Genomic DNA, 27356 nt, shown 5'->3' on the forward strand with positions numbered 1-27356 from the left:
AAACAAATATTCACAGAGACAAACAGCCTCATGTTTGCCAGAACAGCTAACAGCGAGTGGACAAGGGACAATCTGCAAGTTTATTATCAGCAGCACGCCATCAGCACGCCGTACCATTCCAACACTTAACCTCCTAAGACCCAAACTCTTCCACAGCAGCATTTTTAATTTCTCTTTGATATTTGGACTGATTGGGGCCCAATGAATGTAAAAACAAAGAATTACCAGATTTTTTTTTTACCTTATTTTTGTTTTTAAGAAAAATCAGAGCCATATGAGGATATTCATTTAAAATTGTGATAGAACAGTTGCAGTATAATGTTCTCATAAGTGTATATCAGGCCCATGTAGAGCAAAATTGACTATTTTAGTCTAAATAACACAAAATGTGACGTTCACAAATGTGGACGCAGGTCCTAGGAGGTTAGAGAACATGTTGTGCAGGAGCTGTAGTTTGTTTCCACTGGGTAGCGTTTAGATTCTTAGAACCAAGACATGTTCTTGGGTCAGTTCATCAACGTCTGTGTGTGTGTGTGTGTGCAAATTGAACATAATGATGCACGAATAACCTACGGTGAGAAAGTCCGACACCTTTAGATTCAGCCATGTTTCTGTACAAATAAAATTCTTATCACAGTTCAAGCCTTTAGGTCATTATGATGATTAAGTAACCAGCCAGTGTGGCTAAATTAGGCTTAATTTAGAGTAAACTCTGCATCTGGCACAGTGCAGTTATTATCTGTGTGCACCTGGAGGACCAAACTGCAAACAAACAACGTTGGAATTTATTGGAACAAATCTAATATGTCATCATGCAGCCAAAGAACCACGGTGAGGAACAATCCCAACACGGTCATTAAAATCTACTCACGAACTGCTGCACCGAGGGGAACAAGTGAAAGAAGAGTGCTTGTATTCTGATGACAATAGTCATTATTATTATTTATTATTTGTTTAAAAAACAACGAGTAAACGGATATTTTCACCTGCAGTTAACAGTAACTTAATAAAACCTAGTAAAAAACATCCATCATCTTCTGCTTATCCGGGTCATGGGGGCAGCAGAGAAGCCCAGACCTCCCTCTCCCCAGCCGCCTCCTCCAGCTTGTCCGGGGGAACACCGAGGCGTTCCCAGGCCAGCTGAGAGATATAATCTCTCCAGCGTGTCCTGGGTCTGCCCCGGGGCCTCCTCCCGGCGGGACATGCCCAGCACACCTCACCCAGGAGGCGCCCAGGAGGCATCCTTGCCAGATGCCCGAACCACCTCAACTGGCTCCTCTCGATGTGGAGGAGCAGCGGCTCTACTCTGAGCACCTCCTGGATGGCCGAACTCCTCACCCTGGACTCTCTAAGGGAGAGGCCAGCCCCCCTTTGGAGGAAGCTCATTTCTGCTGCTTGTATCCTCGATCTCGTACAGCTCATGACCACAGGTGGGAGTAGATCGACCGGTAAATCGAGAGCTTCACTTTAACACTCAGCTCTCTCTTCACCACGATGGACCCGTACAAAACATATATTTTTGATTTCTAATTAAAGTGAACTTTTTCTGTGAGTCAGGAAACTAATAGAATTTCTACTGTTACTGTCGCGGAGCTTTGGCTACTGAACCAATTAATACCACGATGAAAACACAGAAGCAAGACAGACTCTGTCAGTATGCTTCATAATAAAGGTGTGAAGTCAGGCTACGTCCACACGTACACGGGTATTTTTGAAAATGGAGATTTTCTGTTTTCGTTTTAAAAAATAATCCCGTCCACACGTAAAGGCAGAAATGAAGGAAAACGCTGCTAGGAACATGCCAAAGCAGCAGGTGGCGCTATATTCCTAACCGTGCAGAAATGTTGGCCAATCAGAAGTCTAGAAGCCTCGGTGGGAAAAAGTAAACAAAGCTGGGGCATAGAAGCAGAACCGAGTCGTATGTGTGGAGGGACAGTAACTGTGTGTGTATATGTAAGCATTTAAACACTGCAGAGACAATTAACAGTAACAGTATTGTAGAAATTCATTTCACCGAAACAATAACGTGGCGCACAGTGTGACGTCAAAAAAGGCGCACACCTTTGACGCTGCGTTTTATGCGTTTTTCTCGTCCACGCGTAAATGCAAAAACTGAGTTTTCAAAAATATCCACCCTGGCCGGAGTTTTTAAAAATCTCTGTTTTCAGTGACCGAAAACGCCGTTTACGTGTGGACGAAAGGTGCAAACACGTTTTCAAAAATACCCGGGTACATGTGGACGTAGCCTCAGACAGATGTATCATATAAACATGTTGCAGGTTGAAAAAGTTCATACAATATAAACTGATGAAAGCATTGCCCTTTTTTAAAACAACTTGCTGATCACATACAAGCCTAGAGTTTTTGTTTTCTTTAAAGCAGGGCTGAACTGTCCTCGACCCCAAAGATTCGAGCGGCTGTGTTTGTACGATGTTCCACAAGTGGTTTAATCTGCGTTCTGTAATAGATGTAAAGACCCTTTGAGCTCCGCTTTCTAAGACATCGTGCACAACATACATAAGTGTTGAGATTGCTTGTTTAACATTCATAAAATACACAGTATAATTATGGAAAAAGGGGAAATAATATAATGAATTCTGAACATTTCGATTCTACAGCACAAATTACAGATTTGTCCTAACACATATCAAGTCAGTTACGTTCTGCAAATGTACTGTGTGAGGTGTTTAATATATCACCTCACACAGCACATGCACTAACACGAATGATGAACACAAAATGAAAGCTGATAAGGACGGCTTACCGTGTCACAGACGTTTAGACCGATTGAAATAAAACAGACTGAAGTTGTAAATGAAACAAAACGAGGACGAATTAGCTCAGGTGTGAGACGCTGGTGTTTTCTGGTGTCGTATCCAGTAGTGTTAAGTGTCCAACGTAACAAAGTGTTGTAGCTGAGATCATCTTCATATAGCGTGTGTATGGGAATACTGTTAAAAATTCCATCAAGAGCTTGGAAGGGTCTTAAAATAATGTCGTTTCCATGAGGATACGAAGCTCTTTGTTTCTGTGAGGCTGGAATGCAGCTCAGAGCGTTTGCTAATGAAAGGAGTCGGTCAGACTGATGGCTGATAATGTGAATCAACTGCTTCTAAGTGTTACGTGCTAACGTTGCACGATAGCACGTTGAGCTTGGAGCTCGTAATCCTCGCTTGCATATTTTTCCGTGCTGGCTTTTCCTTCAGATCCCCGTGTCGCTGGGTGACGTGTAGGGAATACCGTCTTTCAACACTGAAGTTCGTAGGTTTAGGAACTCCTCAGTTAAAGTGGAAAGTTGCTGTAGTTGAGCTGCACATATACTCGTGCGCACTCTTAATGACTTCAGTGCAGCCTCAGCACCAATTATCAGTCTTGGATCAGCAGATGTTGCTAATAAATGTTTTAATTGCTTGTTCGTTAATCCCTCTGCGTCTTCACAGCTTTAAACTGCTCGCGCTACATCTGGCTCCTGCTCAGGCAGGTGCTGCAATAAATGTTTTCATTAGATCTTAGTCACAGCGTCAGTTCATTATCAAAGTTTGATAGATTTCAATGTAATTAGTTGGAATGTTGGAAGTCTGATTCTTCTCTGTGTGATGGATGTTTCCATATGTTCTGTACATTTAATGCAAGTGTTTTAGTAAAGATGAGACGTGAAGGTTTCGCAGAGTCAAAATGCAGCAGGTTAGTTTGTTGAATCAAATCAAACCGATGCTCTGCATGAGACTCGAGTACACGTGATGGGCTGTGTTTAGACGAGCTGCTCTGTCCTGAGCTCTCAAAGCTGAATGTACGCTCGCAGCAGCCAAAGAAGACACATTTTTTGCCTGTTGCATTTCCCTCATTCAGTACAGGAAGCTCACGATCCTGCAGGCCAGAGTTCAGTGCAGACATTAAAGTAATTGTCTAAATCAGGCGTCCCCAATCCCAGTCCATGAGGGCCGCTGTCCTGCAGGTTTTAGATCTCACCCTGGGTCAGCACACCTGAATCTAGTGCTGCTCAATTAATCGAATATTAATCTCGATTACGATCTGGGCTTTCAACGATCATTAACAATGACTGAGCCGATTATTAGCCCCTCCCTCGTGCTTTACTCTCGCGCTGCTCCGTGTGGCAAATCGAGCGCACCTCTCTGCATTTCCAACACGTGTCACAACAATTAAGAGCAGCGGTCTCCAACCTTTTTTGCGCCACGGACCGGTTTCTGCCCGACAATATTTTTACGGACCGGCCTTTAAGGTGTCGCGGATAAATACAACAAAATAAAACTAGTACCGGTACCGAAAAAAAGAAGATTTATTCATAACACACGTGAAAAGACCCAGGAAAACTGAGTAAACGATAAAAACGATAACAAAATAACGCTGAAAACCGATAAAAACCCTGAAAACTATACATTTCACACCTGAGCCTCAACTCGCGCGGCCCGGTACCAAACGACTCACGGACCGGTACCGGTCCGAGGCCCGGGGGTTGGGGACCGCTGATTAAGAGGACCCGAGGGAAGCTCGGAAAGCTCAGCAGAAGTTATTTGGAGAGGAGAGTGACTGCCGTTGGTTGAAAAGAGGTAAAAAACTTCAGTGGTGTGGAAACATTATGGGTTCATGAGTCAGACGTGGATCAAGTAGACACAGTGTGTAAACTTTGCTACAGTGTCGTAGCTGCACCACAGAGCAACACTGCAAAGTTCACTAAACATAGATGTTTACATTTTTCATTTATTTCTTATATTGCAAACATTTGCACTGTTATCAGTATTTGCACTATTTTATATTATTTTTTAAAGTCATTATTCAACACATTGTTATTGTTAAATAAATATCGTTAAATAATCGAGATCTCAGTGAAAATAATCGTGATTATCATTTTTGCCATAATCGAGCAGCCCTAACTGCATCACATGATTAGTTCATTACCAGCCTCTGGAGAACTTCAAGACATGTTGAGGAGGTCGTTTATTTAAATCAGCTGTGATGGATCAAGGACACGTCTAAAACCTGCAGGACACCGGCCCTCGTGGGCTGGGATTGGGGACTCCTGGTCTAAATGTACGGTGGCTTTGAGAGGTCAAACACACTGAAGCTTAATGAAACCATCAGGCTGAAAAAGCACGGAAAATAAATAAAAACAACGGGCGCTGACAGGAACAGCTGTCCATCGTGCCATTAAAACACACGTTACCTTATCCTCAGCTTGTTTTAAGCTCAGTCTTCTGTTTGCTTTCTGTCACCTGCAGCTGGTCCCCAAAAACTCTTGTTGTGTTCGATAGATTTATGTTTTTTACTTCATCGTGTTTTTTGTGTGCTCTTGCAATCTTCCAGTGTGTTTGACCTCTCAGAGCCACCATAGTAGAATGTGTAGTCTTAATTTTCACTGCAATAATCTGTGTTTTTATTGCATTTGAAGCTGTAAAGCTTATTGTTGTAAACGCATGACGGGGTTCTTCACACGAGGCTTGGACTGAGTGAACAGTTGAGTAGCTGTGGCATAGAAATGGTTATAGGAGCAGCTTCAGCGTTGCTCTGAGCCCAAAATCCTGTTACAGTAAAACTAAAACTCGTTGAGGAAGCTGGAAATGTGTTTCGTCTCTTCTGGCGCTGTCTTCTCATCTATTGTGGACATCATGAGCTTTCACTGGGTTTCTAATTACCGGTGCAGGGCCGAGTGCGCGGTCTCGCGTTACACCGTTAGCTTTAATGTCCGCGGGCTATAAATAGTGCAGGTGTCGGCTCTCTGGTGGAGCCCAGCTTGGTCTTCATACAGACAGGAAATAGACTCTGCTCAGCGCGCTTCATTGATTTAACTTAATATTCACTGAAATGAGGCAACCTTGAGAGACTAAACGATGAAAACGTTTGGTCTTTTTTCCTAAATATCAAGTTGATTGCTTTAATTATTGAACATTAATGTGCTTTTTTAATGGTTCACACTAGGGCTGCCACAAACGATTATTTTGATAGTCGACTAATCAGATCATGCATCCATTGGACGTACAGCTTACACCAGCATGCATCTGCTCTTATATAACTATCATTAGCTTACAGCTTTAAGTGTTTAAGGTTTGTGCTAACTAAAAATAAAGACAAGATGATAGTTTATTAAATTTTAATGAAATTTGCAGATTGTTTCGGTGAAGTTTAATAAACTCCTTGCTATCTAAAATATAACAGGACACCGGAGTATATTCTCGAGCATCTCACACTTCTGATAATCAGCTGTCTGCTTGACGTTTATTCAGCTGTGTAAAAACTATAACTTTAATCTCAGCCAAACCGATTTACTCAGGAACAAATAAAATACTGAAACAAGCCAAACAACAACATTTTTAAGTTATCTAAGTGACTTATATATCATGTTTAACCTGAGTAGCGAAAGACGGCGGTGGGTTTGAAAATGATTTGCCGGGAGTCCGGTGTTCTCACGGCTCTAGTTAGCCTAGCCCCCAGCTAGCTATCGAGCTAGTGGGTAACAGACGTCTCTGAAAACGTTGGAGCGCTTTTGAAAATATGTGGTGTCTTGATAAACTGAGCAGATATTTGAGGTTTACACAGCTACATTCTCGCCTGAAAATATGTTAAACGATTATTTTGTGACCCAGAAAGAATAATAAGAGTAATATTAAAACTAACTAGCTGCCGCCATTGTTGGAAACTGAGCTGGGCTGCGCTATGAATTCTGGGACATAGCTTCTTCTTCTTCGGTGTTTAACGGCAGCTGGCATCCTTGTACATGCAGTGCTGCCATCTTCTGTTTCAGTCCGTTATTACACTCTTAAATCCTACTACTTATTCCTGCGTCTTTTGTGATCTTACAAAGCTTCAAACGACGCGTCGACTATTAAATCAGTCGTTGACGATTTTGATAGTCGACTAATCGTGGCAGCCCTAGTTCACACGCTCATGCAATATTTGGGAAGTCATATCTGCTTGGTGAATTATTTAGATTTAATTATTTTAGCTTTCTTGTTATGAATCTTACGCCACCATCATTGAAGCTGCACATCCATCAGAGTTCATGCGAGGACAGATTCCTGTTCACTGTGGGTCGGGGCAACAGGTTTTCATGACACAAAAACTGAGTGAGCATCAGTGCAATTTAATGATCTTCTTTCTGTACCCAGTTGCTAAGCAACCTGCACTATTCTGCCTGAAGCCGCGGCGTCCCAAAAGAAACATCACATCATTGGTCTGGAGAGCTGAGGAATGAGACGGGGAACGCAGAGAGGTTAACCCAAAGAGTCTGGCCGTTAACCCGCTTCCTGAGGATTTTCTCCTCTAAATGGTCCCGCATGTTTTTAATATTACCTCCAACGCTTCACTGTAACCAAAGGTGTGATAACATTAACAGAATTAATCACGTCCTGTTACAGCAGACGAGCGTGAAGCCTCATGTTGGAGTAGTGTTTCCCCTCTGGGGCTCCCCAGCCTCTTTACAAAGAGATCCCAATTAAGCTGATTGCTTTAAGTTTCCTAAAACTCGATCTTCAGTCTGTTGTTGGCTGTGGGCGGAGGAGAAGGACAGGAAGGCTTCAGCGTCACCGGCTCTACGCTCCCTGCCTCAGACAATTTTCTGCTGTGAATCATAGAGCTGGAGGAGAAAAGAAATAAGAGAGAGATGCTGCAAAGACGCAGCTTGAGTGAAATCAAGCGTTTCAGTTTCCCTTCTCTCCAAATCCCAGGAGAGGTTGTTTTTCCTTCAGTGGTGCTTGCTCTGACAGAAAACTTTCTTTTTAAAACAACAGACAACAAATGGGCTGAAAAGGTCTGAGAGGACAGAAGCACTGCAACAACTTTGTCGCTCAGTCCGAGTAAAGATCTGAGACGTCTGTCTTAATTCGTGTGTGTTTCTCAGTCCTTCACCTTCACAGTAAACGTTCACCGTAGTTACGCTGTGGGAATGTGTGTGTTACTCTGGCAGCTCTGCAGCATTGATGGAGACGCTTCTTCTTGGCCCTGAGTGGAGTTTCTCTCAGGGAAGATCCAGGAGGAGAACGTGCAGTCTGTCTGTAGGCGAGAACAAAGCCAAGAAGGTTTTTCCTTTTAATGCTGCAAACATGGACTCATATTTATTTTAAAAAGGGAGGTAACACTTGCCCCTTTTAGCCCCACTGGAAAGTCAGTCCTTGCCTTCTATTAAATATTCATCCGAGCGATGGACGCGCTTATTTATTGCCCGATATTTGCCTTGTTTGCTGCCAGTGACGCAAATGAGACCAAATTTGTTACGCTCCGTCATTTTGTGGTACTGCATCCAGGAATTTGATGCATGGCTGAAAGGCTAAACATCTTAATGAATACTTCTGTGTTTCACCAGCATAAAGGAGGGCGACAAATCACATTTTGCATGTTTCAAATGTGATTATTTAGGGTAGTTTTTGAAACATTTGATTCAACGGCAACTCGGCTTCCTCCCACAGTCCAAAGACATGCAGTTAGTGGGGTTAGGTGTGGGTGTGGGTGTACCCTGCCTCTCGATCTATGGTAGCAGTGATGTCTTGGTGCAAGAAGGTCCTGGGTTGTTTTCGTGTGATTTCCTTCCACAGATAAGTTCGTTACGTTAACTGGTGTTTCTAAACTGGGCATGTGTATGAACGTGACAGTGAAAACATTCACTTTGGGCTCTCTGGGTCAAGAAATTAGATTTTGTAGGTTGTCTGAGGACTTCTAGGTACCAGCTGAAAATAACAAACTGATCAGCTTTAAGATTTTAATTTGAAGCCGACTCAGTCTGAGCCTACCGAGATAGTGTTTATTAAACAGGCACAACATGATAATAATGCGTAACATCAAGCTGCTCGTGAGCAAATATAAGGTCACTAACATTTGCCATACCGCTGCAAAATGTACACATAATGAGTCTAAAACAATAACAACCATAATGACAGTAAAAAGCCTCTTCACCTGGTTTTGCCATCCGTCCCTGGGTAATAATGACTAATTGCAGTAGAGTTAATCATCCACATCCAGGTGAGCACACCCAGCTGTGACTCATCCTGCTGCATCATAACGAGTGGTTGGTGCTGTGTGATTGTAGTGTAACACTGACCCCGGCCTCTTTGCCACAGCGACGAGTTTAATGATGTATCTGCGAGAAAACGTTGGACTCGCAGTAACGTTGGACTTAGATTTTGCTGTTGTCCTGTTTTCATCCTGAGTTCAGGAGGTGGTACTGATGGAGATCCGTCTTTTTCCACTGATTCATCAAAATATCTGTCATTCCACATTTGCTTGTAACTTACTGGCAATAACTTATTCAGTCCTGGCAATGATAAAGTCTCAGTCCTACCACAGACTACACCACAACAGGTGTTCTGATACTGCATGATGCCCTCTCTTGGTCGTGAATGCCACTTCTTTGCTTCTAGTACCTCTTCATCATCATCATCTTCTCCTGAAACCTTGGTTTGTCTTTTAAAAGCTTGAAAATGATTCCACAGCTTCACTTTTCCCGGGTTCAACCTGATTTTCAGAGTTGTGTTGTAATTGTCGGCTGTGTCTGCTTCCACACTTGGCACCATATGTTTGTGTTTGCCTTCTAGCTCTGATTTGCCATGTGGGGATTTTTTTAATGCGCTTACATATGTTTGTGTTACGCGTCAGACGTGGCGCTCTGCTGCCCACAGACATGCTTTTGTAATGTTGCCAGCTGATCTGTGCGTTAGCGGTTAAAAAATGCACAAAAAAAGAGGAATCGCTGTGGATGTTTGGTGGTGCCCACCCCCCACCCCCCAGCTCGTTCCCTGCGTTAAATGTATTGTTTGAACATAAAAACATATTAGTAGAGCTCAGAATCAGAGTTTGATCAACTCAGACGATGTCTCGTGTTTGTGTGAGAAGAGGATCCAGAATTTTCACATTTCTTGTGTTTTCTCACAGGTTCATTTGCACATCAAGGAGAATGAAACTATGCTTGTTAGCAAAATGCTGCTTGTTTCTCTTCTTGTTCGTGGTCATTGTTTACACGACCGCATGAATTCTCAGCCGAGGCTTAGAGGAGATCTGAGCAAAAAGTGAATTATTACATCCATCCATTCGCTTCTCCTTTTCAGGGTCGCGGTGCTGGAGCCTATCCCAGCTGTCATAGGGCGAGAGGCGGGGTACACCCTGGACAGGTCGCCAGTCTGTCGCAGGGCCAACACACATGGACAGACAACCATTCGCACTCACATTCACTCGCACATTCACACCTAGTGGCAATTTGGATTATCCAATTAACCTATCCCCACAAGCTGCATGTCCTTGGATGGTGGGAGGAAGCCGGAGTACCCGGGGAGAACATGCAAACTCCACACAGAAAGACCTGATGGTGGAGTTGAACTCAGGACCTTCTTGCTGTGCGGCAGCAGTGCTAACCACCGTGCAGTTAACAGAAAACGGTACTTGTTCATTTGTTAATGCCTTTCATTAATTGCTTTGACAGTGGAACGACAGTAAATGTGACGTGCTTGTATTTTATGTTTTCATTCATTTATAATTAGTCACTCTGGACTTTTATGCAGGTTTTATAACAAAACATCATTCGCTCAGCTACACTGCTGCTGCTGCTGCTGTTGTTGTTGTTGGTAAGGGTTTGTGATCATTGACTTCTCGAGCTATTAGTTAGTTAGTTAGTTGGTTAGTTTGTAGAGGTGGGAATCACCATACATCCCACGATACGATATTATTGCAATTTTTTAAAATATTTTGCGATATTCAGATTCTGTACATAAAGGTAAACTTTATCAATATTCATTTTCTCTAATATCAAAGTCTCACACTCAGTCTTTCTCTCATTTCAGTTTGATTGTTGACAAACTGAACGGTTTGTATTACAGTCTAGTCCAACTTAACTGAATCAACCATCTGGTACAATTATAGCTAGTTTTAAACTTATTTTAATTTAAGACATGTTTTATTTTAATTAAGTAAACTGTCATGTTTATTGCTGCCATAAAAACAAGTTAAACACATTTGGACAGTGAAGGAATGTCAGGATTTTTTGTAACAAAATATCGATTTCTGCTGTCCCTGTATCCATACATTATTAGCAAACAAAATATCACCATGCTACACAGTATCCATTTTCCCCCACCCCTATTAGTTAGTTATATTTTGAGTGCATATTGTCATCGTGCCATCAGGTCACACAAAGACACTTCTGTACCAACGCAGCTTACTTTAGCTAAACGTATGACCATGAAGTAAAAGTTGATACTGTTACTGAACAAACATGTGGAGCGTAATATTGAGCAGTTAAAACACCTTCAGTGGTCACATGATTACCATTATATTTGCTACATTTCATGTTTTCCTGCCTGTTTGTGTTTTTCCTACGTGTACGTGGCAGACAGCTTAACAACAGCCTGATTTGCTGAGAGGGAATCCTCTTTAGCAACATCAAATGGGAGAATCGGATTGAAGCTTTGACCACATGCGGTCATCGTCAGCACTCCCTCTCCCGTGTAAGGAAACGCTTCATTTGCTTTTACATCTGTCAGCAATTAGCTGTAATTATTTAAGCCAACAAGAGCAGCTTCAAAGGCTGAGATCATCCTGCCGTGCCGATCAGCCTGCGATTGTTGCAGCACATTGTTTTCTACCTTGCTGTTTGTTCTCGTTTGATCTGTGCAGCCTGCACTTCGTCTTGTTTTTGCAATATGCTTTGCTTATTCAGGTCGTCGCCGCATGTCATGCGCATTCGTGTAAACAGAATCGATGACCTGCTACTTTTAGTAAATTTTCCTCTCTAGGATATCACAGAAAAGGTGTGTGTGTGTGTGTTTTTACATGTACGTATGAATAAAAGGCCGGCTGCATTCCTTACATATGAAAAGGGAAACACTGCCCACTTTGTTTATTTAGTGATTACCATAGAAGAAGCCGTCTGACAGGCTCCATCTCCTCCTCATGTTTATTAATGAGGGTAAATGTTGTGGGCTCTTATGGCTCAAGCTCAATATGTTTATATCAGTTATATAAGAGCTGTACTGACACTGTGGTGGAATCACTGGGAACTGGAAACGCGTGCACTCTGACATGTGCTGCGTCATAAATACAAACAGATCTGCCGACTTTGGCTCGAGTACAAATCTCCTTTTGCTGATACACGTGTTATACCAAACTTTGTAATTAAAACCTGACAGAACAGGTTTTTAAGGATTTATATGCTGCTTTCTTTCTGTTTGGGAATCAGTTGTTCTTCTGATTCCCAAACAGATGAGATGAAATGATAGAGATGGAAACTGGTTTCCCGTACCTCCAGTTCTTCTTGGTGCTCTCTATTTTTAAAGTGGACGCTGTTGTGTCAGGTCTCGCTGTTGTGGCATTATGAGAAACGAGGCGACGACACAAGCAGGAGCAAACATCCTGCAGATGCTTCGGTCTTTCAGGGAAATCGTTTACTGAAAGCAGTCGGGCTTAGACGAGCTCATCCCCTCCGCCTCTGGAAACACTCGGGCTGTTAGCAGCTGGATCTACTCTGAGACACCAAAGATAAAACCATCTTTGGTGTCTCGGAGTAGATCCAGCTGCCAGTGTTTCCAGAAGGGAAAAATGATATTTGTACATCAAAATATATATTTTTTGCTTATAAAATACAAATTATAACGGGTGGAACGAGCCACTGTGTTGAGATAATTGTTTGAGCATGCTCAGACAGCAGCAGCTGCTCTCATGCGTTCTGCAATATAACTGTGTTTATTTCAGCTACTTCACAGTCGGCACCTAAGGGCTTAATTTAGTGTGTTTACACTTTTATTCATAAAGTGTATTGTTGTCATTCAACACCACATGAATCAGTCTGACCAAAAGTCAACACTTCTTTGGATCAAATGTATTTTTCTTCATTTGCACTTGTATCCAGTAGTTTTGCTCCTCTTGTACTCGAGCCCTTCTCTTCCACGTTTCCTGTCTTGTTCTTCTATTAAAGTTGTGCCTCTCGAGCTGCGCGGTGTTTCTTTGCTTTCAGAACAAACTGTCATCCACGGTGCACGAACTGAATGCTCGGTGTCAAGATGAGCACTCAAGGATAGTCTGAGTGGTTCCTGTATTTCAAAGATGATGTGCACTTGTGTTTGTCCTGTAGTACTCGGCACCTTGTGGGCAGGTAATGGTTACTGTTGCTGTAGAATACAGCAAAAATGTTTCTTCTTCATATTCTAAAACTTATAAAGGCCCATAAACAGAACTGTAGCACAGCAGTTTGTAAGCGCATGTAGCAGAACACCATGTGAAATATTTCTGTATCGGCTGGTACAGGAACATTTGGAGATTAAATTTGGGATTTAGCAAACTGAAAATGTCAGAGGGATCCGCCTCAGCTCTCTGTTTTTCTAACTGATGTTACTTCTAAAAGTAAAAATGTTTAATTCATCGCATTCAGCAGTAACGTGAAGTGATCCAAATCTCTGACGGAGTGAGTCGATTTTGCGACATGTCACTGGCCTACCTCCAAAGGCTGATTCTGTTCATCTGGATGTTTTCAGGGGGGGAAACGTTTCGTCATCATCCAGGCGACTTCTTCAGTGTCAGCTCACTGCAGGTTGCCCCAGTCTTATAAACACTACATTTGCACTGGCCTGCCCAGTTTCTCAGTCAAATAGGAGCTCAAGGTTTCAGCGTCAAGATCAGGAGAAAATCTAGAAGTTGCTTGAAATGCAGCAGGAGAGGCTCAGCAAACCATGGAACAGCTCAATGACATGTTATAATAGTAATATTAATACATTTTGTTTATAGGTGCCTTTAAAGACCCTCAAAGTCACCTTACATTAGTACGACAACAGAAAAACATCAGGTAAACAAACAAACAAACAAGTATGAAAGCTCATCGAGGTAAAAACCGACCAAGACGGAGTCGTAATGACGGTTTGCAACCAGATGGTTTTAACCCTTTAAAGCCGGTCAGAGTGGGCACGCTCTGTTTTGCGTAACTATTTTTAAATCCCGGTAGCTCTGCAACCACGTGAGCTAGCGCAATAATTATTTTTGCATATGAAACCGGAGGAGTTGTACTTACATCTTATGCCATCAGCTTGTCCTCGGTCACAGTTTCCTTCCACATATAGCTTTGCAAAAACTGCATAAAAAGCACTTGCAGCAACAAAAACATAATATTCCAGAAACAGGCTTTGCCGATACGATCAGCTGTTCGTAACACTTCCTACTTGGAATAGACGTCAGCGCAAACTTTTGCATGTCCGCCATGTCCTGCCCGAAACCTGAAGTGACCTCATTTTCACGGAAATTTAGTTTTTTACCATCAGGGCCTCATGAGCCTATACTGGTGTTTTTAAAAGTTATGTTTGACTTTATGACTTTCTGTGTGGTTTCTGGGATGCTTAGGACTCATATTGCACTGCTGGAAATAGTTTATTTTGATGCATATGCTGCTTTTGTGCAAATTTGCATTATAATATTTATTTTCGTTTTTCCTGCAGTATATAAAAATTGGTGTATTTCAAAAATAAAACTATGAAGACACTCAAAATAAATTTCCTGTGGTGGGAAACTATTTTGTGCAACTTTTTTGTATTTACAGTTTTGAGGGATAAGCCTCTTAAATTTCTCTAACTAGAAATATATGTTAAAAAAACAAAAAGGATTTTACATTTTTTTGTAGTTTATTGCACTTTTTTGCAATTTATGTAATTACTATGCACTTAATGCAGACATATTATTAAAATTTAGGCTGTAACGGTTGTATTGATGTATAGCAACTTGAAATGCTCCCAAAAATGGCTCCACAGCATGTAAAAATATAATATAAGCTCTGGTGGACTTGGTTCTATGGTAGGTCTTAAAGGGTTAAACAGTCTAACATTTTGACTCCTCAACCAAAGTTGTTCTACACAACTACGCTGTAGCTGATATATCTTATTTAACCTCCTATCAGCTGTCTCAGTGAGTATCCATCCATCCAGTTGTGCTTTAAAGATTAATGTAGACCAATCGTTCTGTGTGTGTGAACTACATAAACCATGAATCACTGTTTCCTTGGTGTATAGGCTGTTAAGTGGGAAATAAACTCCCTGGTGTCTCACTCTCGTCACCTACTGTGTGCACAGAGATGTACTTGGCAAACTCGTCTCTGCTGTTCCATCTTCACATAAAGCAAACTGACAACTGTGCATTAATTGTTTTGTGCAATAGTAAGTCTGCCTGTGCCAGTTTAAGCTGCGAGGCTTAACAACGTTTGTGGTGGAAACATTTTGCTTCTCATTTTTTCAGTTTTCCAAATTCTGAGAGATTTCTGTGAAACGTTCATTCTTGGTGATTAGAAGTAGCTAAAGATTCCTTTTGATCTCCGTGAGGCATGAAAGACATTTTTACACCATCTTGAGTAGCTGATGTTTAGCTCACCAAGGTTTCCAGTGTCAACCAGTGACTACTTCATGCACCTGTACCGGAGTTTGAACATTTTCAGTAGAGGATCAAAGAGTCTATTCACACTTATAATTGGTTACATGACTGCAAACAGCAGCAATGAATTATGCAGCAATTAGTTACGGCCAACACTTCTCAGCTCGTCTTAATGCTGAACGTGTGATAATCAGGTCAAGGACAGACGTCTCAGTCTAACCAGCTACCTGAAGTTAATCTGCACTTCAGTCCTAGAGTACAGCAAGGAGTGATTGTGCTGATCAGGCTTTATTAGCATCCATTAGATCTCCAATTATTCTTCACTCTGTTGTTGTATAGAGGCCAAAGCTATGTGTTTGTGTTTGCAGAGCTTGGTGTTGAATGCAGCGGTGTCATCAGTCAGGAAGTCGGTCTATTTATACTTCTGTGTGTGATGTTATTTCACTTAACCCAGCATTTGTAATCAGGCTGAGGTGGTTATTAAAACAAACCTCCAGCTGTTAGAGATGGGCTAAATTTGTGATAATATTTCTGACAGTATATATATTTTTAAAACTATGATGTATACAGCCTGCAGACAGCAGCAATTCTGAATGTAAGTAAATGAGGCGCCGTCTTTCTTTTCCACTGAGCTACCACCGCTGATGACACACTTCCTAATTTAAAGTGTGAATCTATTGAAACAAGCTGTCAGCAGCAGCGTTGTAGAGCAACAGCAGTGACACATGTCAGAGGTAAGAACAAAGCATGGGCAATGTTTGCCTGGAAATTAATTTCACAATAACTGAAGTAACTGAACCATGAAACTCTGCAGGAGCACATAATAAAACATAATGTTGTATGTTGGGTGGAGCTTTGTAACCAGTTGCTTCAAGCACTGCTTTTCCACCAGTGATCTCTGTCCACCGTTTATATTAAGCCTCATCTCTTTGATACCAGGAAGCAGAAGGAAATGTTGATCGTGTATGTCGAAGGTATCAATGCTCGATCATTAAGACGCAGAGCAACAGAATATGAATGAATTAGATTTTTATTCTTTCTGTTGCAGCCTGCGTGATGTTTAATGAGAGAGGTGCCCAGTTTATCATCATATATTTAGGCACATATAACAATCAAATCTAAGGCTACGTCCACACGTACCCGGGTATTTTGGAAAACACTGATTTTTCTATGCGTTTGCACCTTTCGTCCACACGTAAACGGCGTTTTTGGTCACTGAAAACAGAGATTTTCAAAAACTCAGTTTTTGCGTTTACGTGTGGACGAGGTAAACAGAGAAAACGCAGAAAACGCAGCATCAAAGATGTGCGCATTTTTTGACGTCACACTGTGCACCACGTTATTGTTTCGGTGAAATGAATTTCTACAATGGCGGACTTAGACAAAATACTGTTACTGTTAATTTTACTCTCTGCAGTGTTTAAATGCTTACATATACACACAGTTACTGTCCCTCCACACATACGACTTGGTTCTGCTTCTATGCCCCATCCTTGTTTACTCTTTCCCACAGAGGCTTCTAGACTTCTGATTGGCCAACATTTCTACACGGATAGGAATATAGCGCCACCTGCTGCTTTGGCATGTTCCTAGCAGCGTTTTCCTTCGTTTTTGGCTTTTACGTGTGGACGGGATTTTTTTATAAACGAAAACGGAAAATCTTCATTTTTAAAAATACCCGTGTACGTGTGGATGTAGCCTAAATTGTGGATAAAATTGTCTATGAATCTATATTTTTAACTCTAATCTATATACATCTATAATTTTTAATATAGATTTGTAGGATTCGTATGGAAAGACAAAGACTTGATCCAAATGTCAAAAACAAAAACCCCCCTAACATCAGCGCACAGAGGTTTGAGAGTTTGATGGTTTTATACCTGTTGATTTCTTAATCATTGCTTTCTTGTTAATACCGAGTTCTGAACCAACCATCCGGATGTTACACCAAGAATGGAGACCGTCAGACTAGGTAGTGTTCAGTGTTCTGTTCTGATGCTGTGTGATATGATGATCAATACTAAACAAGGCAAAACAGGTATTCGACAGAACATCACTTCATATTCTATACTGTTCACTGGTTTCACCATACTTATGCTATTGTGCAGAGGTCTGGGGCAATAACTATAAAACCACATTAAATTCACTTTTTACTCTTCAAAAAAAAGCAATTCGAATAATCCACAATGCAGGTTACAGGAACATACAAACTCACTATTTTTGCAGTCTGAAATATTGAAAATTGACAATCTAGTGAAATTCCAAACAGCACAAATTCTATTCAAAGCAAAAAATAAAGAACTGCCAGGTAATATTCAGAGTATGTTTTTTTTGAAAGAAGGAAGTTATAATTTAAGGGTTTTTTGTAACTTCAAAACAATGAAGGTACAATGAAGGTACAATGAAGGTACGTACCACAAGAAAAGGCTTTTGTGTTTCTGTTCATGGAGTGAAACTGTGGAACAGTCTGAATATGGAATTAAAGCAATGTCCAAACATAAAACTGTTCAAAAAGAGTTATAAAAATATGATCTTCTCGAACTATAAAGAAAAGGAAAATATTTAAATTAAGTGAATGTCTCTATTTAAAAAAAAACAAAAAAAACAAAACAACTCATGATGTGATATTATAGTATATAGTATATCAGAAATCTGTTCACTGTTTTTATTACAAATTATATCAGTAAGGAAGCAACTAAATATTAACTGATAATTTATGGCAAAGGGGTGGGATTAAATAAGTGTTTACTTCTTCCCTTTCAACATGTAAATTAATAATTTTTTTTGTATGTAATTTGTACAGTATTTTTTTTTCTTTCTTATTTTCTTTTCTAAATGTACTTGTATATTGTTCACATGTTGAAATAAATTACCAATCAATCAATCAATCAATCAATCATATCTGATGACGATATGAAAACTTCTGTCGTTTCATATCATGCTGTCTTTTGTTTTGTGGTGTCGCAAAATGAACTCTTTACAGGAATATTTTATATCGTTTTGATGGTCACTGTAGGGGCTATGACCACACTACGGACGGACAAGTAACTGTTTTTACACGTTGTCATTAGCAACAACGACGGTAAACCCAGCGTGTTCGTCCGCTACCTCACAATAAAGCTGAAGATCCTGTTGAGACTTTTTGAAATAAACTGAAATGATGACAAAATACATGATTCTCAAACATCACATTTCAGAATATGCATCAAGCAAATGACCTCAAATAAAAACAAAAGGTAACTATAAATGGTGCCAGTGAGGATGAGGCAGAACCAGGTAAACCGGTGTTTGACTGAGTGCTCGTATTTAAACTGCTATAGTAGTTGAAACGTGTCAGATGTTTCCCTCTTGAGCCCTGCACCACTTTTCTTTTCTACCTTTGGGTTTTGGGTTGTAGATGCAAACAAATACTTTGCCTTGAATGTTATTCACGCAGAAAGTGAATTAATGTGTGGCAAACCCTCACGTGGATACCTGCAGATATGCATTGTGACTAAATGCCACATTGTAATTAATTTGTACACCGACAGACAATCGTAGTAATGAAAGCTAGTGCAGACTGAGCCATGCTGAGCAATTACTTTGCTTTCAGTCTCATCGTAAGGCAGTGAAATAAGGAATTTGTCTTGCTATTGTTCAGTGAGCAGGCAAGACATATTGTACATAATTTATTCCAGGCAATCAGTTGGTTTAAATGCTCAGAAGCACGCAGAAGACCGGCACAATGGAAGGTCTCTCAGCCTCATCATAACTTTGTCACTTATTCTGCGCGCTGACAATACATGTCATGTTACATTATTTGCCTTGGATGAGTGTGGGCGGGAAAGGCAAACAAGATTAGTTGATGCATGCACTTGTTTTTCTGTGAGGCCTTTAGAAATGGTTTAGTGAGTCAGTGCCAGTAGCACACCCATCAAGCTCATTTCTGACAGCAGTGGATATCTGTGAAACTGCTCGAGTAATTCTCTGCCGGCACGCTAAGGTTGCTTCGAGGTGGTCCATCTGACGAGCTGCTGCTTGAGACGGGCTGGATTTTCCCCCCCTAACCAGTGTGTGCTGGAAAATCTGCCTCCATTTGATTATATGCACTGTACGCCAGCTGTGAAACTCACTTTGGTTTCTGTGGGCTGTGGGTTAAATCCTAGACCGAGTTGGGGTTTGTTGGACTCGTTCAGAGTCTACACTGAGCGGTGCTGAACAAATACAACTCATCCTAAAAGATGTTGATGGATTAAGAGGTTTTATTCTAACTAGAAAGAGGGCAGCAGTAATAATTACGACCCACACAGGTTTGAATCAGCTGCAGAAGGAAAAACAACTACTTGTATAGTTACTCTTTTATAATAATAACAATAATAATAATAATGGATTGGATTTATATAGCGCTTTTCAAGGCACCCAAAGCGCTTTACAATGCCACTATTGCTAGGACCAATTCTGTTTACATTATACATGCTTCCCCTAGGCAGCATCATTAGAAGACATAGCATACATTTTCACTGCTATGCAGATGACACCCAGCTCTATCTGTCCATAAAGCCAGATAACACACACCAATTAGTTAAACTGCAGGAATGTCTTAAAGACATAAAGACTTGGATGGCCACTAACTTTCTGCTTCTTAACTCAGATAAAACTGAGGTCATTGTACTCGGCGCTGAAAAGCTTAGAAATATGGTATCTAACCAGATTCTTACTCTGGATGGCATTACCTTGGCCTCCAGTAACACTGTGAGGAACCTTGGAGTCAGTTTTGACCAGGATATGTCCTTCAACACACATATTAAACAAATATGTAAGACTGCGTTCTTCCATTTGCGTAACATCTCTAAAATTAGAAATATCCTGTCTCAGAGTGACGCTGAAAAACTAGTTCATGCATTTATTACTTCCAGGCTGGACGACTGCAATTCATTATTATCAGGATGTCCAAAAAACTCACTGAAAAGCCTTCAGCTAATCCAAAATGCTGCAGCAAGAGTACTGACAGGGACTAAAAAGAGAGAGCATATTTCTCCTGTTTTGGCTTCCCTTCATTGGCTTCCTGTTAAATCCAGAATTGAATTCAAAATCCTGCTGCTCACATACAAGGTCTTAAATAATCAGGCCCCATCTTATCTTAATGACCTTGTAGTACCATATCACCCTATTAGAGCACTTCGCTCCCACTCTGCAGGCCTACTTGTTGTTCCTAGAGTATTTAAAAGTAGAATGGGAGGCAGAGCCTTCAGTTTTCAGGCCCCTCTTCTGTGGAACCAGCTTCCAGTTTGGATTCAGGAGACAGACACTATCTCTACTTTTAAGATTAGGCTTAAAACTTTCCTTTTTGCTAAAGCATATAGTTAGGGCTGGACCAGGTGACCCTGAATCCTCCCTTAGTTATGCTGCAATAGACGTAGGCTGCCGGGGGATTCCCATGATGCATTGAGTTTTTCCTTTCCAGTCACCTTTCTCACTCACTATGTGTTAACAGACCTCTCTGCATTGAATCATATCTGTTATTAACCTCTGTCTCTCTTCCACAGCATGTCTTTTATCCTGTCTTCCTTCTCTCACCCCAACCGGTCGCAGCAGATGGCCGCCCCTCCCTGAGCCTGGTTCTGCCGGAGGTTTCTTCCTGTTAAAAGGGAGTTTTTCCTTCCCACTGTCGCCAAAGTGCTGCTCATAGGGGGTCATATGATTGTTGGGTTTTTCTCTGTATCTATGAAGCGCCTTGAGGCGACATTTGTTGTGATTTGGCGCTATATAAATAAAATTGAATTGAACTATTCATTCACACACTGGTGGAGGTAGCTACAGTTGTAGCCACAGCTGCCCTGGGGCCGAATGACAGAAGCGAGGCTGCCATATCGCGCCATCGGCCCCTCTGGCCATCACCGGTAGGCAGTAGCCCAAGGACACAACAACCAGGACAGAGAGCCCGGGGATCGAACCGGCGACCTTCCGGTTACAGATGTGCTTCCCAACCCCCTGAGCCACGGTCGCCCCGATTTTATAAAGTCTAAATGCTTACATGTCACAGAATGATTAAAATTGTTAGGTTAAGACAGAATTTGCAACATTTATATTTATTTTCTTTTTTCCATTTTCCAGATTCGACCAATCAGAGCACGCTCAGGGTGCAAAGGCCTTTACAATACTCGACAGCCCTGCTGAACATCATAGTTATGTGCAACGCGGCTCACCAACTCAGACATTTAAGAACTTTTAATTCAGGCTGTTTATCCAGCTGAAAAACAAAATTCCCGTCCCCGTCTGTGTCCCAGTATTGGGCTGACGTGGAGCAGACAGTAGCTTCAGAAATTTCCCTAAACCCTAAATTTAGGGCATTATCAATAGAAACAGTAGCAGTGCTGTAACACTGTGAGTGTGTTACTTCTGCACTTCAAAATCATTCTGATTTAATCTCCAGAACGTCGTTCCAGAGCTCAGCTGTCTCTTTTCTCTCAGATGTTTTCTTATCTTCTCCTTCGGTGGTGAAGTGATGTGCGTCTTGATGTAAACCCTCAGTTGTAACGTTTGTGAAACAGCTCTTGACTGTAGACTTTGCCAGTAATGTATTCACCTCCTGACTTGGTTAGTGTGTTTTTTGTTCTTTCTTCTTGATTAATCAGCAGTCGTCCACTTCAGCCGTCTGCCTCCTTCACTTTCATCAAGGCGTCTTCATGTTACCAAACACATTTTCACTTAAAGACGGAAAAGTTAATTCCATTTCTCCATCCTGTAATATTGATGCATTTAATCAGTCCAGTAGTTTCAAGCCCGTAAATATAAAATTGCTGTAATTGCATAAAAAACCAAAACATAACGTGTACACTTGCATCATGCTACAAATGCACACTGCATTAGAGCTGCTCTCTCCAGCCTCAGTGTTGTAGACTATCGACATGTTATCAGTGCAGCTGCGGCAGCTTTGCACTTCCATGCTGATAGCCACTTCATCTGCTTAAACGTCTCCCTGGGGCTATTAACAGCAATGGCTCGAACAAAAAGAGTAAAATAGGTCACCACTTCAGATAACAAAGCTGATTTGCTCGATAACTTTTACAGTAGAGGCTGTAATACATTGCACAGCCCCTTCAGCTGCAGTCTATTAGTGTTGATGAGCACTTTCAGACTCTAACTCCCATATTGCAGTTGCAAGTTGTGTAACTCGTCTTCTTGCTTTGTTTTCAGTATCCAGTTTGTCCCTGAAGACAAATGTTCTCCTGTATAGTTTCATGTTGACAGAAGACAAAATGGACTTAAATGTTCAGGGTTTGTGTTGTTAGCACCGCTGTGTGCCCCTCAGCTACACGCTCCTGTTTTCTGTCCATCAGATTTGATTTAAAATCATTTACTTACTTTACCTCACTGTGACATCAAAGTCCTCCAAACACAACTGATGCATGAGCGAGAGAGAGAGAGTGAGCAGTGTGTAGGTTCATGCTAATGTCAGCATGCTAACATAGTGAGTAGGGGTGGGGGAAAAAATCGATACTGTGTAGTATGGTGATATTTTGTTTGCTAATAATGTATCGATACAGGGACAGCAGAAATCGATATTTTGTTACAAAAAACTTTTTTTGGCAGCAATAAACATGACATTTTACTTATTTTAATTTAAGACATGTTTTATTTTAATTAAGTTTAAAACTTTTTTATGTAATGTAAAATTATATTTTGTTTTAATTTACTTTCAAATTCTTCAGTTGCTGAAGGGGCTGCATAGTTTTCATAAACTGCATAGTTCAGAATAGCTATAATTGTACCAGATGGTTGATTCAGTTAAGTTGGACTAGACTGTAATACAAACCGTTCAGTTTGTCAACAATAAAACTGAAATGAGAGAAAGACTGAGTGTGAGACTTTGATATTAGAGAAAATGAATATTGATAAAGTTTACCTTTATGTACAGAATCTGAATATCGCAAAATATTTTAAAAAGTTGCAATAATATCGTATCGTGGGATGTATGGTGATTCCCACCTCTAATAGTGAGGTCATGTTTTTACAGTTGCTCTATGAACATGTTAGCTAAATTTGAAGTGGATGATCAGGTTTTCACATGAGAGTTAAGAAGAACGGTAAAGTCATCGCACTTCATCCTTGGAACATGAATATTCGTGGTGTCATGTGTTTCATTTATTTATCAGCCTCACAGAGGAATGAGTCACCTTTCATTAGCAGGTCATCCAGTAGCTATGAATATCTGTTCAAGTCATGTTCCACAGAGAGGGTTCACTCCCGTGACCTTTCACCTTCACGATAAGAAGCCTGTTAATCAAAGCAATTACAGTCTGTCCACTCAGTGACTACACAAGAAGAAACACTTAAAAATCCCTTGAAAAGCTCGTCTTGTCTTTTGTAATCTGTGATCTGAATGCGATGTTGCTCCAGACACCTTTCCTTTCCAACATGAGCTCTATAAATATACTACAGGCTCTTTTTCAGTGTATTTATTGGTTTCCATTTGTGTCACTTGTGTTATTACAGTCCATGTGCACATACATGGTAATGTCTGAGCTGACAGGCGGGAGGGAAAAAGGATCGAAGAGAATGAGCTGAAAATATAATAAATTTAAAAAAATTAAATCCATTTAAAATATGTCAACATGGACTTTGTGGTTGTGGCTGCTACAGTGACTGAAACAAAAGGTTGTGTAGCGTTGCGTGAGACATAGCAATAAAGTGTCACATCCATGGTTTAAATCCACCTGGCATTCGCTGGAACCTCCACTGTGTTCTTTAAGAAAAGGAAAAAAACTGTCAGTGACCTTTTTCTTTTATTCTTTGTTGGAGAAAATTTAGTGATGGAACATCGAAGCCTTTCTGCATGATAGCCCTTCAATTTAGAGCAAATCCTCTCTGCTTATTGTAGAGGAGATTTGCTATCTGTCAAAATGGGCTTTTGTGAAAAGGTATTCAGCTGTTTTTGAGCTCTGCAGTGTGTAATGAGCAGCTTTTCATAGATATAAAAAAATCAGTCAAACACACATTTAACTGCTGATTGTTGGTGTGACTGCAGGCTTCTTACAGGCCAGTTGTCTGTCTGATACAGTCTGTAGTACATTGCTTGCACGAAGATGAAATACTTGTTTTGACTCTAATAAAAGCTTTGTCTTGTTCTGTTTTCTTCCTAGAAGAACATGACGCTAAAGCCTCAGGAAGGCAGAGACAGCCAGGCAGGATCCCTGCATAAGAAAACCCCTTCTAGGGTTCCCAATGGCCTGAGCCTGGAGCCCTGCAGGAACAATTTCCACCACCAGTCCTCAGACCAGGAGAACAACCCCCGCTTGGCTCACTCGCAAGGGAAAAAGAAGAAGCACCTGAACAAGAAACACACGATGGTGAGTTATGAAAAACCAAAGAAACCAGTAGAAGGACCATCATTAAAAACAGTTTTCTTATAAATGCTTGTTTAGTTTTAGTTTCCTTTAGTTTAAATAAAATGAGTACTTCACTCAACAACTGGTTGTTTACAGGCCCTGGAGATGACTGGCTGTGGGCTTAATGGAGCAGCTGTTGTTACACTGTGGCATTTGAACCAAAACCACAGTCTGTTCCTAACACTAACCAAGTTATTCTTATTGCATAAACCTGACCAACGAGTCAATCTGAAAGTAAAAGGCCAAGCGCAGTGCCCAAAGGTCTAATGGGAATTCACACGTCTGTAAAAATGGCATAGCTGCTATATTAGAACACTTTGGTGGAAAGCACTTTATAAAGGAAAATATCACATGGCATACATGCAGAGTTGGGATGCAAAAAGCATATCGACATTTTAAGGACTGAGGTTTGTCCTGTGCTTTAAAGTGATGCTTGTTGAGCAGAAAATAGATCCGCTGATGGTGTCGATGTTAATAATTAATGCTAATTCAGCGTCCAGCTGTCAGATGCTCAGAGTTTTACTGGCACGTGTGCATTTTACTGATCTGTGCGGTGGGGAAAAAGCTTTTATATTTTAAAATATTAATACAGTTTAATTGATACAATGTAATTTATTGATCTAAATCTGTAACATAATGTTACTAAAGCCATGAAATAAATATGACTGAGTCTGACCGATGCGCCCCTTTTTGGTGAAAAAAGTGGGACGGCCCATTTTTAATTTTCTAACACTTTTTATTCACACGTGTTCTCCTAAATCGATTTCTGTTAAATGACTGAAGTAAATCATTTGTATCGAGGATTTTTGTAAGTTGCTTGATAAAACCCTGCACCTCTAATGGTTAAATCAAAGAGTCCAAACGCTCCTGTGAGGTGTGGGTGTAGTTTAATGTGTGACTCACAACATGTTTTTGTGTGTAGCAAGGTGACGAGGTCATCAGTGAATATTTGTGGCACCCTGATGCAGGAGCACAGTTTACAGCACTGTCACACACACAGAGCAGCGTCGAGCTGAATATGCAAGAGTGTGTTTCTGAGCTTTACGAGGGTGAACATACACAGTTTGTTTCATATGCACACAGTTTGTTTCATATGCACACAGTTTGTTTCATATGCACACAGTTTGTTTCATATGCACACAGTTTGTTTCATATGCACACAGTTTGTTTCATATACACACAGTTTGTTTCATATGCACACAGTTTGTTTCATATGCACACAGTTTGTTTCATATGCACACAGTTTGTTTCATATGCACACAGTTTGTTTCATATGCACACAGTTTGTTTCATATACACACAGTTTGTTTCATATGCACACAGTTTGTTTCATATGCACACAGTTTGTTTCATATACACACAGTTTGTTTCATATGCACACAGTTTGTTTCATATGCACACAGTTTGTTTCATATGCACACAGTTTGTTTAAATGTACACTGTGCAGTAACAGTGTTTCAACTGGAGACGCATCTTTAGTTTTATTCCAGATTCAATGTTTTTGGTCAAAAATCTGTGCATTGCACACATGTGGATATCACATTAGCAAACTGCATTACATCACGAACATCACATAATTTTTCTTCTTATTGCCTCATACCTGCCAAGTTTTAGGGGGATTTGCAGAAGTCTAAATGCTGTAACTTTTTTCTCTGCTAGTGTTTTTTCAAAGTAAAGGAGTCATTTGTCCCTCTTGCATCTTGTAATAAATGGATTACACCTGATGGGAAGCTTTTATTGCACTTAAATGAACATAACGAGTTGTCTTCCATTTGAGTAATGTCATTTCACGGTTTTCTCCTTCGCTGCTGTTTGGAGAAGAGCGCGCGCGCGCGCGCACACACACACACACACACACACTCTTGAGCAGAGCTGGTGCCAACGTAAATGGCAGCAAATATTCAGTAATAGGGTCTCTTCAGTAATACATGTGCATAGCTTCCTTTGGCAATGTCAAAAATATGTTATATATGGTTCATGTCCTTTCCTGTTGTTGCTATTATGGTTGTCTATAAAAACTACTCAGATATTAATATCAAAAGAAGATACTCATTTACAGCAGTATGGATGCCGACAGTGCTGTATGTTCACACAGCACCACTGCAGACAGACACACAGCTCCTCCCTCACTCACAGCTGAAGTAGTTAACATTCATAACGCTGATCAGTGCTTTAGGAGGGATGCCAGAAATCAGTAAAGCTCCTGTTTCAATAACACTGAAGTTAACATGTGCAATGTTAATGTTAGCAGTTAGCTATTAGTAATTATTTACAGCCACAGTTGTCATCTCTTATAGTTGACATAGCAGCTTGTGCACTTTAGTTAAATAAAAGGTGAATAATATTTGCAGGCTGAACAGCCATCCAGAGCAGATTACTCCAGATTACCAGAGTGTGGAGAAGTAATCTGAGGGAACAAAGAGTGAAATTCAGAGCAGCAGAATCAGACTTCAGGGCTGAGGGTGTAAAGAGCTGCAGATGCTAAACTTTAACTTTCCTGTTTGTGCAATCAAGTGTTTCTTCTTTTGTTGCAGCCGGCTGTGAGGTCAGACTGGTTCAGTGTTTCTTACTGAGCTTCTTTATTTTAGCATGACTGTGCCGTCACACTCTGAATCGCACAAATTCATTGGTCATGTTTTGATAGTGGTCTTC

The 27356-nt window shown here is 40.8% G+C and overlaps 1 protein-coding gene across 6 annotated transcripts in view; it reads left to right on the forward strand.

Moving 5' to 3' along the window:
- The window catches only part of auts2a (activator of transcription and developmental regulator AUTS2 a), a 381738-nt gene that overhangs the window by 66062 nt on the left and 288320 nt on the right, over window positions 1-27356 (forward strand). For all 6 annotated transcript variants that reach the window (XM_087847034.1, XM_087847036.1, XM_087847038.1 and 3 more), the window contains exon 3: window positions 24459-24665. In XM_087847034.1, coding sequence (XP_087703160.1) covers window positions 24459-24665 — 207 coding nt within the window. The remainder of the gene's footprint in view (window positions 1-24458; window positions 24666-27356) is intronic.

The sequence above is a fragment of the Neolamprologus brichardi genome, chromosome 10 (assembly GCF_056152115.1).
Source record: "Neolamprologus brichardi isolate AB-2024 chromosome 10, ASM5615211v1, whole genome shotgun sequence".
NCBI classification, from domain to species: Eukaryota; Metazoa; Chordata; class Actinopteri; order Cichliformes; family Cichlidae; genus Neolamprologus; species Neolamprologus brichardi.